At 44.2% G+C, this 15,345-nt stretch overlaps 1 protein-coding gene across 5 annotated transcripts in view; it reads right to left on the bottom strand.

Moving 5' to 3' along the window:
• Positions 1 to 15,345, bottom strand: part of LOC134468876 (ryanodine receptor 3-like) — a 204,102-nt gene that overhangs the window by 96,234 nt on the left and 92,523 nt on the right. For all 5 annotated transcript variants that reach the window (XM_063222788.1, XM_063222790.1, XM_063222791.1 and 2 more), the window contains 12 exons: positions 14,821 to 14,924; positions 14,232 to 14,315; positions 11,756 to 11,915; positions 11,028 to 11,172; positions 10,289 to 10,494; positions 9,472 to 9,646; positions 8,877 to 9,085; positions 8,125 to 8,334; positions 7,610 to 7,770; positions 6,474 to 6,639; positions 3,823 to 3,909; positions 2,537 to 2,763 (listed from right to left, as the gene is read on the bottom strand). In XM_063222788.1, coding sequence (XP_063078858.1) covers positions 2,537 to 2,763; positions 3,823 to 3,909; positions 6,474 to 6,639; positions 7,610 to 7,770; positions 8,125 to 8,334; positions 8,877 to 9,085; positions 9,472 to 9,646; positions 10,289 to 10,494; positions 11,028 to 11,172; positions 11,756 to 11,915; positions 14,232 to 14,315; positions 14,821 to 14,924 — 1,934 coding nt within the window. The remainder of the gene's footprint in view (positions 1 to 2,536; positions 2,764 to 3,822; positions 3,910 to 6,473; positions 6,640 to 7,609; positions 7,771 to 8,124; positions 8,335 to 8,876; positions 9,086 to 9,471; positions 9,647 to 10,288; positions 10,495 to 11,027; positions 11,173 to 11,755; positions 11,916 to 14,231; positions 14,316 to 14,820; positions 14,925 to 15,345) is intronic.

Raw genomic sequence — 15,345 nt, 5'->3', positions numbered from 1 at the left:
ATTGTCCGAAGCTGGACCCACTCGCAGGCAAAAATAATTTTAGCCACTGGCGGGTGGGGCTAGTTTACTAGGCTAGTTTTTGTGGGCTTTTGGGAGGAAATTATTGTACACAAACCAAATGGTTGCTCAAAATCAACTGAAGGAAAACTGAAATGATCATAGAACACGCTTTTGATCATACAGAAGACAATATTATGGTACAAATTATCGTACACCTGGCAACACTGACAACCGGTGTCACCGGCCAATAATCACACTTGGGAGCATATTAACATACGTCAACTGTCAGTGATTGGTCAGAGCTCATTTCAAACCAGAACTGAGTTCACTTCTCCCGCCCTAGTGCTCCAGGGCACAGAGGATCCAGACCTAAAATGAATTACGAAGTAATCAATATGGGTCTGGTAAAACCAGCCTAGTAAAGGGGTGTCTAACCGCACAAATAGACCAATCGCGGCATGAGCGAGGCGAGCGACGGAAGTAATTGACTTTGTATTGAGTCGCGCGACAAAAGCGATTCTGGAGTCTAGAAGCGATTCGCACGCCGAGAGCGACAGTTTGAAGTTGAAATCCTGGCTATATTCTACAGCCAATGTGAATGTTTGAATGCTTTGCCTTCTGCTTGTAACGGACATACGGTAGTCGCTTCAATCGTTCGTATCGCTCTTGCTGCACAGAAGCGATTCTCTGTCGCTTCAATCGCGTCGCTCTTGGTCTATTCGTGCGGTTAAGGGGTAAAGCAACACTTTGCAAGTTTTCATATTTGTTTGGACTACAGGTACGAGTTGTGGGCAGTGGTGGCTCAGGTGGTCGAGGAGCCGTTCGGCAACTAGTGGCCCTGCTCTGCCTGCCCCCATCGATGTGTCCTTGAGCAAGATACTTAACTCCAAGTTGCTCCTGGTGGCAGGTTGGTACCCCACGTGGCAGTTACTGATGTGTGAATGTGAGTATGACTGGGTGAATGTGAGGCATACAATGTAAAATGCTTTGAGTGGTCGAAGGAGTAGAGAGGCGCTACATAAAATGCAGTCACTTTACCATTTACTGAGTTTTAGCTATAGGAAGACAGATATCCCACTCTGCGCAACCTTTTTTTTTTTACTATTTAGGCCTATAGAGAGCAGAAAATTGAATTCAGAGAGAACTCCACACACCTAAACCTTTTCGTCCTGAAAAAGATTGAGGGTCAAGTTTAAGCAACACTTCGACCTGTAGCGCAACCAGAGATTGCACTTTCATGAGGAGTAGCGAATGGTCTTCAACTCCAGGGAGACATCCCTATACTCCACGCTGTAGGCTACTTAGTGCAGTTATAGCCCACGGAGAGCAGCAAACAGAATTCATAGCTCAATCCACTTACTGTACTGGAAGAACATGACGTTGAAAGTGTTATTGTAAGGGTGAGGGCTGATATTCATTATTCTGCAGATATGCTGTTCAATTAGACCCAACTGACTGCAGACTATAAATGATGTTTCTTTGTCTCAGATATGGAAATACTGGATGAATTTCAGGCATTTGCCACCATGTTAGTCCGAACAGCTTGGAGTAAGATGAATTACTCTCCAGAGGCCGTCTACATTAAACAGACAGAGGAGGATATTGTGGGTAGACAATGCTTGGGCCAAGCCTATTAACCAAATGGTAGACTACACTATTCAGGATAACTGTTCCCAGGACAGTGACCGATGTGCTTGAGAGCACAGATTAATGATGCAGACAGTATGCTGCATTCACAAATGAAAAAAGTGTGTGTGTGTGTGTGTGTGTGTGTGTGTGTGTGTGTGTGTGTGTGTGTGTGTGTGTGTGTGTGTGTGTGTGTGTGTGTGTGTGTGTGTGTGTGTGTGTGTGTGTGTGTGTGTGTGTGTCTGTGTGTCTGTGTGTCTGTGTGTGTGTGTGTGTGTGTGTATGTGTTGTGTGTTTTTTTCTAGGCCCATGTTCCTCGTGTGTGTGGGAATAGCACATCAGAGCCAAGAGTATGGGAGCACCTGGTAGTGTCAGTATCTGCTGAAACACCAATATATGCAGCCACTGCTGTGTGTGGGACAGCCTGCTGGTTCAGAGGTCAGAAGGATAAAGCCAGCCAGTGTGAAATCGAAGGGAAATAAGAGTTCACTAAACTATGAATTTAGGAATCACAATGAGGTTGACATACTGTAAAGCCTCCAACGGTTGGACAAAAATGAATGCTACTGTAGATGGTCCCCGGGGCAGAGATCCTAAATATAAATCGTGTAGTGAAACTCCAGAATATTAAAAGCTGCATTTGCTGCATAAACTGTATTATGAGGTGAAAGCTATTTTCTTTCTCTACCACCCCCTCCCCCAAACACAGACACACACACTCACTCACACACACACTCACTCACACACACACACACACACACACACGCACACACACACACACACACACACACACACACACACACACACACACACACACACACACACACACACACACAAATTTACACACACTTACAGAAAAACAAGCACTCTCAAGCACTCTCCTTCATAACATGCACGCACGCACACTGACCTGCTCTCCTCAGGTATGTGGACAGCCAGCATCTGCAGGGGCTCCAGGCACTGCACTACCCAGCCGTGACGCTCGCTGACACGCGCCGTCTCCACCGGGAGGAAGGTGTTGGGCATGCGGCTCCACAGCACCGACACGATGGTCTGCACCCCCAGCCGCGGGGGGCACTGGGGCACCGGGTTGCTGTGCAGACTCTTGAACATGGCCGACGACAACGGCATGGTGTCCTGTGCAGCGGGGTCAAAAGTACATTCATAGTGTAAGTACAACACCAGCACCTGATATTAGGCCTACATAGCAGCTATATCACTTACTCCAACTTACCTCATGAGATAAATACCTGTAGACTGTGTTGATATTGAAAAACCTAACAAGAACCCACCACAAACTTGATCCAACCAGCGCAGAGTCAGCTGATTGTAAGACAAATACACAGGTCTACTGGCTACTAAGAAAAGTTAAGGTACCTGCATTTTTTTTTTACTTTTACAGTGACACCTCTGATCCTGTGGGGATCAAGGTTACGTAAAATGGTGCGACTGGAGTATAGTGTCATTTACATTATTTACTTATTTTAATGATACCTGAGTTTTACAAAAATATTCAACCAACTTTTAATGGTAAAATGTGTATTTATTTAGAAAATAGCTATTTCAAATAAATGATCCAAAATCGAATAAAAAGTAGAGTTACAATGCTTCTGCCAGACAGTGGTGATAGGGTGTTAGCATAGCCTGTAGTACTGCCTGAGGGGGGAAAGTGAGTCATGGTGGAGGTATGAGGGCTAGCCCATGGTGAATGGTGCTAGACTATAGTAATGTGAAGTAATAGCCTGGGACAATGTGGGAGTGAGGGTGGGTCAAAGGAGGGTTGAAGGGTGCTAGAATAGATTATCCTGCAGTAGCCTGAGGTAAAACTGAGCTAGCAAAGGTTAATGGTTGCTAGAATAACCTAGAGTACTGCATAGCCTGAGGTAGATGTGAGAAAAGGTGTGAACTGTGGACTGTGTACAGAACTGTGTGCAGAGTAGCCTGAGGTAGCCTTAAAGGGGAATACAACTGTGGGGGCTAGAAAATGTAACATGCTGCTAGAAAAACCTGCAGTGCATATCTACAGATTACATGAAAGATACAAAATACATTATCTCTGTTTAACAAAGAAAACAGATTAGCTGTAAACAACTTGACTTTTGGGGAAATATGAGAGCATTTACATGATGTGTACTACGGTAAGTGATGCCAACACTTAAATCATTCTTTTTTTTTTAAATGTTTACATTTACCAACCTGAGCCTTCACAAATTCAAACTGCAGCAAATTTTGGCTTGTTGGCAGGACGAACGCTGCAGGGAAGAGCTTGGTGCTGGGCTCCACCTGTTAGAGAGACAGAGCAGAAGACAGCCCATGAGTGTCCTCCATGCCACTCCAATGCACTGCAGATGCTCAAATACAGTATGCAGCCTTAAACGGGCTCCAGGTAGGATTAAAAGTTTAATTAATCACTGTCCTGAGTCATCCGATGGAAATGAGAGTCAAATGAACGATGGCTCTCGCGACCACTTCCACGGTCCGCTGTCAGAAAACCCTACATGCAGCGACAGACCGAACGAGTGTCGTGGGAAACACTTTTCATTTGAAACATCGCTTTACCATATTCAGATTTGTATCAGCTGCTGGCATACTGTGATGCTCACAGTGAGTTTATTTGAACAGCATTTTTTCATTACGGTGTAGATTTTGAGACAGGCATGCCACGGGCACCGCACAAATGACGTCATCCTACCTTGTGCCCCTTTAAAGTTGAATAAACCACAATTCTCATAATATTCTCATATTTTCTTAAATGTGTTTTTTTGCGTCTTTATTTTCAGGACAGTCAAGAGTACGACAGGGGAGAATGGGAGAGATAGATGGGGCAGGGTTGGGACATGACCCAGGCCGGACTTGAACTAGGGTCCCCATGGGCATGAAAGCCCATATGTTGGGGGGCTTAGCACGCTGCGCCACAGTTTATCTTAGTGTGCTGCACCACAGACACCCACCCCCAGGTCCATTGTATTTATGGCTAGAGAGAGTGCAAGTCTGGTGGGGAGGAGTGAAATTTGTGTGTGAGTGGTGCGTTTGGAGAGGGGGGTTCTGTCTGGGAGAGTGAGTTGCGGGCACCGCAGTACACGGTAGCAAGGGGCAAGCAAGAGCCAGGATTAATGTAAATCCAGCCTGCGTTGAGACAGGAAATAGATTGCGGCTTGTCTACAGTGACAGTCCCGGCGCTGCCTGCCACTGTATCAATGTCAGCCATCAGGAAGACTGCTACTGCCACATCACATCACACCACACCACACCACACCACACCACACCACACCACACCACACCACATCACACCACACCACACCACATCACACCACACCACACCACACCACACCACACCACACCACACCACACCACACCACACCACACCACACCACACCACACCACACCACACCACACCACACCACACCACACCACACCACACCACATCACGCCACGCCACGCCACGCCACGCCACGCCACGCCACGCCACGCCACGCCACGCCACGCCACGCCACGCCACGCCACGCCACGCCACGCCACACCACACCACACCACACCACACCACACCACATCACATCACACCACACCACACCACATCACACCACATCACACCACATCATCACACCACACCACACCACACCACACCACACCACACCACACCACACCACACCACACCACATCACACCACACCACATCACACCACACCACACCACAACACACCACAACACACCACACCACACCACACCACACCACACCACACCACATCACACCACACCACACCACACCACACCACACCACACCACATCACACCACACCACACCACACCACACCACACCACACCACACCACACCACACCACACCACACCACATCACACCACACCACATCGCTCATTAGTGCACAGCACCACCTGCAGCACCATTCTCCTCTTCACCGCCCGGCCTTGGACTTTCTGAGAATTTTACACATTGTGCATGTATAATGTGTCGTGTGTGTGTGTGTGTGTGTATGCATAGTAAGTGTGTGTGTGTGTGTGTGTCGGTGTGTGTGTGTGTGTGTCGGTGTGTGTGTGTGTGTGTGTGTGTGTGACGGTGTGTGTGTGTGTGTGTTTATTTGTGTGTATATGTGTGTATGCATGCGTATGCGTGCATGTGCATGTGCATGTGCATGTGCATGTGCATGTGCATGTGCATGTGCATGTGCATGTGCATGTGCATGTGCATGTGCATGTGCATGTGCATGTGCATGTGCGCGTTTGAGTGTGTGTATAGAATGAGTTTGTGTGTGCGTGTGTGTGCGTGTGTGATCATCCTGATCCATTTTCATAGCATTACTTAAAGGGATGTCCCTTACAGCTCCATTTGTCATAATGCAGTTGTATGATGTCTAGTCTGGTGCAGACAGAACCTCAGATGAGTTTGAGCAGCTAAGCTCAGACATTGCTATTGATTCAGCTGTCGGCCCAACCTGATTGGGATTCAGATGAAAAACATCAGTGGTTATGAAGACTACAGCAGCAGAGGGTATTGCTGGTAGATGGGATATCTACAAGGAAGAAGATGACCGGACCAACACGATAGTTGTGTCAGTTTGTGTGTGTGTGCGTGTGTGTGTATGTACGTGTGTGCGTGTGTGCGTGTGTGTGTGTGTGTGTGTGTGTGTGTGTGTGTGTGCATGCGTACATGCATCTGTGTGTGTGTGTGTGTGTGTGTGTGTGTGAGGGGGCGGGGGGGTCGACGACTTGTGAATGAATTTCTTGTAGCGCTTAAATGTATTTTAAGTGTATTTAAAGTACTTTATACATCTGACTTGACTTGACTGTGGTTTTTACCTTCACGTTCACTTTTTTCCAAATTAGCATTAGTGTTACCTGGTAAGTTGTAGCCAGCTCTTTGCCGTTGGCAGAGAAGGAGACGAGGCCTGAGGCCAGGTCGATGTAGCAGGTGATCTCCATCTCCACGTTGCTGGAGCGGGAGGAGGCAATCGCCCGCGCCACGTCTGCTGCACACACCATGTAGCAGTTACTTCTCCTCACACTGTTCACAAGGACACAAGCACAAGAACAATATGGAACAGGGATGAAAGAAACAAAATCAGTTCAGTTCAGTTATGGTTTATTTGAGTAGGGACAAATACACATCATGTAGGCTGTACAACAACCTAACAGATAAGTATCATAGCATTTGTAGCCATAGGCTAATTTCCAATGCCCGTCCCTAGAAGGGCTTTTAAAGTAAAATATAAAAAACTGTTTTTATTGTTGTTTTAAAATACAACCTATCCATTCATCCAAACTGCACCTTTATTTGATTTAATTTCACATTTAAAAATGTACACTACTTGTAGGTATACTGCAATACTGTACATAATAAATCAATTAACATTCTAATTCACGTGGCGTTCCTAATGACATCAGACGTCAGATGGTACAACCACAGCTAATGGTAGCGTTTTGGAGAGCGCGCACATCCAGATAAAACAGGTGCTGGACTTAAACACGATTAAACATGAAAAGAAGGAAGGTCCACACACTGTTGCTGCTCCCGGTTTATTAACACAACGTTTCAAGCAATCTGGTCTTCGTCAGGTGTAGCAGCAACAGTGTGCGGACCTTCCTTCTTTTCACAACCACAGCTAATGCCCATGAATTAATTAGTAATTAGTAATTAGTAATTAGTAATTAATGTACTGCAATATATGCTTCTTAGATAATCCACTAAAAACAAAATCTATACAATAGTGGCATTAGCTTTGGTTGCACCAGCCTGACGTGTGATACAATTAAAAAGTCATTGACCCGCATATTTTTTGTAGTTATCAAACTCAAAATCAGTTGTATTGGCCTGTAGATTTGCGATATACACAAAATTCTAATCCAGTTCATATTCCAAAATATAGCTATGTTAGACTTCATTAAATGTATTTTTGAATGTGTATGCTTGTGTAGTGCTCAACCACGTTTGAATAATCCATAAACTGCCAGGCTCAAGGGCCACAGGCACTCACCTCTCATGAACGCGCCCCCTCTCATCTCCTAGCGTTACAGTGACAGTGCGAATCTTGTTCAGGCTGAAGTGCTTGCTGTAGTAATGGTAATCTGGGGTGACCCAGCCAACCCACACACAGCCAGGATCCTGACCAGCAAACACTCTCATGGAGTAAGAGTACTGGAGAAAAAAATATCAAGAAGTTCAGTTACGCTACTACATATGAATGTACTTACATACTCATACTGCTTACATGCAATACTATTTTTTCGATCAGTGTAGCCATCTTCGCAAAATCCAGGGAGGAGGGCATCACGAAACTAGAGGATTGGTGTTAACATGTTATTACCGTGTTATAACCACTACTGACGCTAATAGCGATATTAGCATTGCTTATAAGCTATAGCTATATGCTATAGGCGGTGTGTGGTGTTTTCTGGGTTGGGGATCACGGAGAGTGTCGGCCGGGGCGCAAATGAGTGTAGGAATCACCAGTGCAGGGAGGAACACAAATGCCGCCAGTGTTTTCAGTACCTTGGTGATGCTTCCATAGTCTATCTTGCCGTCTTCTTTCTTCGGGACAACGTCAGCAGCATCTGCATCTTTTCTTGGTCCAGGATAGCACTCCACAGGCATGCTCAGACGGCAGTACAGCATGTCATTGTTGCTGGCCTGTGTGCCGTACGTCTTGTGTGACACCTTTAGGCATGGGGGTGTGTCGACAGTGCCATCGATTCTGGTCACCTAAAAAGAAAAGGAGGGCAGGGATGACAAATGACATTATTTTGGTAGGCCCTGTTTGTACTTGGGGATACAACTTGCTGCTGTTTCGTGGTTCAGTCTGTCTGGTCTGATATGGAGAAAGGAAATAAGAGTGGCTCAAACAGTAGAACACAGCACTGATACGCTGGGGACCCGGGTTCCATTTCGACCCAAGGTAATTACCCAAACCTCCCCCATCTCTCTGACCAACTCTTCACTATGCTTTCCCAATAAAAAGGTGAAAAAGCCCCCCAAAAATGTAAAAAACATAAGTTTACCTAACATAATACACTTTTTAACAATAATTTTATTTTTTTCCCCCTCTGAATGACTTTTGGATGAAGAACATCAAGAGCTTAAATGAATTCACCCCATGTAAAAAAGATATTGCTTTCTCCGTACTGTTACACTGAAATGGAATGCATTTAATGTCTTCTTCAAGGTAGAAGTATTTAAGATGGATTAGATGAGATTCTACTTTATTTCCATACAGTGCCATGTTGTGCTCTTGGGCTGTACTGTACCTCGATGTGTGGGTGATCTTTGGGTACGTTGACAAACGTGGGCAGGCGCTTACTGAACCACATGGTGACGTCTCGGTTCATATTGACGGCGAAGGGCTCGAAGCCCTCCTGGAGGCCGTACATGGTGTAGTACTTAAAGGTGCTGGCGTCCTTCCCCAAGTTCATGCGTCCGATCTGGGCCAGCCCCAGGCTGCATACTGGGATGAACCCTGGAGATGACGCATGGCACAAGGGAGGGGGAATGTTAGCAGAGGTTCAGATCATTCTCTCTCTGTTTCTTCTCTGTCTTTCTATCCCTCCCTCTCTGTCACACATGCTTTCTTGGATAATGGACAAGTTGGACGTGTCGTTCATTTCTATTTCACTCCTTACATTATGTTCATTATGTACCTTATTTGCGATCTCTTTATACTCTGCAAATGACTCTGGGACACCTGATATGTGATAGCGGATTAATTTCCATGTATCACCCCGCATCAAAGCAGTGACAGAGATTGATTGATTGATTGATTGTCTGATTGGAGCCCTTCCTACCAGGATGTTAGGGGAGAGGGCCGGGTGAAGCTGACTGACTGACTGACTGTGTCTGACTCACCGTCCTCGGTCTCAAAGTCGGCGAAGCACAGCTCGGAGCCGTTGTCGGTGATGAGCACTTCTCCATTGAGGGTGAAGATCATGGACTTGTCCTCCATGTTGATCAGGCAGCCCACCACGTCACCGCTGGTCCACGGGCGGCCGAAGTACTGGCCTCCCTTGTGCACACTCCGGGCCTGCGAGAGAGTCACATAGACAGACTCTGGTACTAAAGTAGGCATCCCGCCATTACAAAACCAAAGTTAGTCTATCATACTGTATGCAGAGTTATTTAGGACATTGCAGAGGGTTGGGAGCTCATGCTCATTGGCTACCAATCAAGCAGTGCCTTAAAAAACACCTTCTATGTAACCAAAAAAACACCTTACAAGGGTTAAAGAGGGCTAGTATACTACATGAGAAAGTGCTCTTAAGAGTATTTACAAGCACTATGGATAGAGAGCATTGGGTTGTCCCTGGTGCCTTGCTCTCATGGATGTGATGCAGGGGAGCATTGCAGGAGACCATACCTAATTGAAAATAACCCTTCTGCCTATTTAAGATGGCATACCATAGAGATGAAATACGTCATATTCTTGTAGAGATGTGCAAACTTCAAGAGAGAATGCTGCTGATATACTGTGGCTTTTGGACATACAGACATACACAGTATGACAGAGGCTGGGATGTTCCTGGATATTTTGAAACACCAATACATTAACTTCATCTTCCATTTAGACCCAAACGTCACTGTCTACTAGTTGCCTCTACCAATTGGAATTTATTGAATTGTGAATTTGGTAATTTGTAAGACGCATTTGTTGTTCACAGGCAGTTACCTGGAAACCGTCGAACATGTAAGCCAAGTCGTCTGACCCCAGCTCGGCGTCCGGCTTGCAGGCTGGTCTGGCCCAGCCCACAAGCATTTCTCCAGCCGTCATGACCTCAAACTCAAAGTACCACTTTCCAGTGGTGACGGCATAGGTCTTCTCCACACGGAAGAAACGGATTGATTCAACACTTGACTTCTCAACACCATGGGCACCTGAATGGAAGAGAAGGATGATCTTAAGCATTATAGGTTATGTGCAGGTCAACATTCATCGTCTCCTGCATAAATAACTTACATTTTCTATTGAGCATCAGTAGTGTATAGAGGTTTACTGGTGAGTGGTTAAGCTCCGCTAATAGAAAGTAAAGGTCGGCCCGCAAGATAACTAATTCTGAATAAAATATCCACACAGAAAAAGCAATATCAGCAGATATTACGTAAGCTACCGTAGTACTACTATTCTAGCTAGTATACGGATAACCACCACTTTAGCAACCACTTTTCACAAACAAATTTGTTCACAAACAATTCCTATGAAATCTGTAATTAAAATCTGATTTGCCACAGTACAAACATAATCAAAAAGCTTTTTCAAACTGCATATTGAGGTGTATATTAATGTATATATGAAATTTGGTGATTGACTGTATAATATCTTTGTATTTGTCTTTATAAGTACAACTGAACTGAGCATTGTCAATTTAACAAATATAACAAGGTTAGAAAAGTACTTTAAAAAATATTACCTTCTTGGTCTGGAGGGTCGATATTGTACCCATACCCGACAAGGGTTCGGATAGCCTCTCGGAGGCTGTCACGGTTCGATCTCTTAGTACGTTCATCGAGTAAAGCATATGGCACCAGGCGTGGATTACGTCTACTTTTCAGATCCTACAAATAATAAAACAAAAAGCCATAATATTGCCTTAAAACGGTTCTCAAACCATGTTACAATAATAGATGGTAAATGGACTGTGTATACCTCACGGTTTTCCACTCCTTTAAGCAGTCAGATCGCTTTACATGTACGGTATAGCTCACACTCACACATTCACACACAGGTGACCGAGGCTTCCACATGGGGTACTGCCCTGCCACCAGGAGCAGTTTGGGGTTAAATATCTTGCTCAATGACACGTTGATGGGGGTTAGGCAGAGCTGGGCTTGAACCTGAACTGGCTCCTCTACCAACTGATCCACCACTGCCCCATAATAATAATGCTGTAACACATCCATAATAACCTAATACTATGTCGTACTCCAATCACAACAAACTGCTAATGCTTGCCTAACCTATAACGTTAAACTATTACCTTATGTTATTAATGGAAATTATTTGTGTAAATAGTTCTCAAAACAAAGTTTTCTACAATATCGTGATAATACAGTGACAATAAAACAGTGTCATGATTTATATTTTAATCACAATGACTGAGTGAGGGTGTCGATGAGCTATACAATAACTTGGCGTTACCTGCTGTATGCCATAGGTCCATCCTTGTTTGATTCTATCTTTGGCCCAAACGTTGTGAGCGTTCTCGGCCAGTTTATCTACCAGAACCTCCTGACCTGGATTGAGCTTCACGTCAGAAAGATCCAGTGGCGTTGGTTTATAACCATTGGACATCACGTAGCTGGGAATTAAAACAACACAAATGGACTAATAAGAAACCAAACATTTGTGTAGAAGGTGTTCCATTTGTAAACTGTCCAGTTGTAAACTCTTTTTACTGACTTGCCCTTGATGAATGAGAATCCTGATAGGCAAACATTTGATTGCATAGTGACTAATAAAGATCTCTTACCGCAGAAATACACCAGCGGCGATGCGATTCAAGCGACAGTGTAGCAGCAAGCGATACAAACGATTGAGGAGACAAGAGTATGTCCGTACAGGCAGAAGGCAAAGCATTCAAGCATTCCCATTGGCTGTGGTCACTGACCTCTATACAGTCATTGGCTGTCGCGGCTTGTCGCCAAACCGCGTCATAGAAAGTTGAAAAGATTTCAACTTCAAATTGTTGCGCTCGTCGCGCAAATCGCTCTAGTCTCCAGAATCGCTTTTGTCTCTCGACTCAATACAAAGTCAATTACTTCCGTCGCTCGACTCGCTCAGATCGCCGCTGGTGTATTTCTGCGGTTATTCTTCGGTGAAGACTTTGCCAATAAGTGGAGCTTCATCAATAAGCGCTCCGATTTTCAAAGTTGTTTTACTCTTAGTTAATTTAAGGACCAATAGTTAAATCACACAGTATTAAGATGATTTGGATTATTTACGTAATATATATACAGTTGAGGACGATATTATTAGCCCCCCTCCTGAAATTAGACATATCTCTTCACTGATAATTGAGAATGATCATTATTAATAAATGTATGTTATTCTGGAAACGAATACACCATGGAGATAGTATCCAATAAGTTAAATTTGGACTTTTCCATTTTCACAATGAGTTTAACAAAAAAGTGTAAAAATGGCAAGGACAAAATTATTAGCCCCCTTATCATTAATAGTCAATACAGTGCCATTTTTGAACAAAAATTAACACCAGGCACTTTGCTTAGTTGTTAACTATGTTGGCACATGTCCTACCAGGGATTTTGGCCCATTTTTTCATTGCAAATAGTTAAGCTGGTCCAAATTGCATGGATGTTGAGGATGGACATTCAATTTCAGCACTCTTCAAATATTATCTAAAGGATTGAGGTCGGAACCACTCCATGGCCATGGTTTTAGTATCCTTGAAGAACATTTGAACTATTTTGCATACAAGTTTTGGTTTATTATCTTATTGAAAGGTCCAGTGAAGATCTTAGCTCCCTCTATGAGCATATTTTTGCAAGGTCACTTTCCACATTCTATCATAATTTTCAGGTTTTATGGTGCCGTACACCCAAACAAGGTTTCCTGTGGCTGAGGCTGCAACAGAATGATGCATCCACCACCATGTTTAACTGTGGAAACCATCTTATAACGATTCAAGGCCTATCCCTTTCTTCACCTGACAGAAGCAGAATTCATGCATCAAAGCAGGTGCAATTGAATATCATCAGATGAAAGCAGACACGTTCAAAACTCATTTTTGACTTTCAAATGTTCACAGGCAAAGCTCAATAACACTCTGATATGCACTGCCTTTAGTAAAGGGGTTATTCTGTGATGATGGCCCCAAAGCCCAATATGATGACAAGCCCTAACAACTGTCTTTCTTGGGGGGGGGGGGGGACCTCCTGGTGAGGCCAGGTCAATAACAATCATCTAGGCAGGTGTCCAATGCTTCTTTGGTCTAATGAGGCTAAGCAGTTTCCACAGTTACACATAGTGGAAGGGCATCAAGTTTAGTCTGTTATTCAGCCTCAGACACAGGGAGTCTGTGTTTATGCTGGGTCTTCCAACAACATTGTAACCCAAAGCATACATTTAGATTCGTTCAGAGGTTCTTCAAGGACACTAAAACCATGATATTGGAATCACCCGCTCATAGTCCAGTCCTCAATCCCACTGAGAGTCTGTGGTTAATGTCTATGCTCAGCATCCATGTGATTTGAACCAGCTAGAACACTTTGCAGTGAAGAAATGGGCCAAAATCCCTAGTGGGGCATTTGCCAACCTAGGTAGCAACTTATCAGAGCCTGTTGTCAGTTTTGGTTTATAAATGGCGCCATATTGACTATTAATGATCAGGGGGCTAATAATTTTGTCCTTGTCATTTTTGCCCTTTTTTGTTTAAACTCATCGTAACAATAGAAAAATCCAAATTCAACTCATTGAACATTATCTCCATCAGTGTATTTGTTTCCAGAATAACAGAAACGGTTAATAATGGTCATTCTTACTGAGAAATCAAGAGAAATGTCTAATTTCAGGAGGGGGGCTAATAATATCGTCCTCAACTGTATGTATTTCACATAAATGCATTTGGTGTGCACAGCACACACAAGAGACTTACTTCTTGGGAAGTTTGATTTTCTTCAGATCGTCCTCTGCGTCGGCTTTAATTTGGGAAACCAGGCATCCTAAAGCCAGCAGGGTCCTATGGGGAGAGAAGAGAGCATGAGCATGCTTACGGGAGCGTAAACAAGAGTGGATGCTGCGGCAAAGGCCTATAATACTTCCTCACCGGCCAAGTTCATTACAGCTAATCAGACAGGTCTGACTTGGGCACTAAACATAGACCCTGCTTATAGGACTACTGAAGGAAAAAACAACAAAACAAACAACCAAAGCAATGGAGGTATTCAATAGTGTAATGGAGGCCAACTGTAATGCATTTCTAATGTACACGGGGAGAGCTGCTGAGAGTTCGGAGGTAAATTAGTCCCGGGATCCTGCCTCTCCCAATCAATACTCTCTCTCGGCCTCTCGTGGGACTCGCTGGAGGGCTTAAAAGCGGATGTGATTAGAATTTAAATTACGCACAGTTGCCCCACTATCTGAAACTCTTACTCCGACCTACCTTGGGACCACAAAGGGGGAAAAAAATCAAAAGTCGACCGAAACACCATGGTCGCCGGATATCTCCATGGCAACTGACTTACTTGAGTGTCTCGGATGACATCTGCAGGTTATAATTCATTTCGGTTTCGGGCAATTTGGAGAAATCAATGAGGCAGGGGTGCTGTCTTTTGTTGTCATCTCGCACCTGTGAGACACAAAGAGGAACATGTCAATAATAACACGCATGCAACATACGCGCATGGAGGATTTTCATACTTCATTCATGAACCACAATTTTACTATAACTACTAGTAATAGCCACTGATTTTTGGAAACATTTTATTTCAAGGTTAAAAAAAGAAATTCCGACTGAACTCCAGCATCGCCTTTTAGTGCAAGCCAAATAAAAAGAAACATTACCTTACTTTCTAACAACACATTACAAGTTGGCCATTGCCATTGTGGTTGGCTATTACAAAGTTATAATTGGGGTTGCGTCTTAAGGGGTTTCAATGTTGAAAAAGCTCATTAGCGTTGCTTTCACAACAACACCCAACTCAAATAGCTTAAACTCATTCTTGTGAGTCATTCTTCATTCAGTTATTCTTTATCTACATTCACACACA

Source organism: Engraulis encrasicolus, chromosome 18 (genome assembly GCF_034702125.1).
Source record: "Engraulis encrasicolus isolate BLACKSEA-1 chromosome 18, IST_EnEncr_1.0, whole genome shotgun sequence".
NCBI lineage: Eukaryota > Metazoa > Chordata > Actinopteri > Clupeiformes > Engraulidae > Engraulis > Engraulis encrasicolus.
The sequence above is the reverse complement of the archived record's forward strand: the minus strand, read 5'-3'. Positions and strand labels throughout refer to the sequence as shown.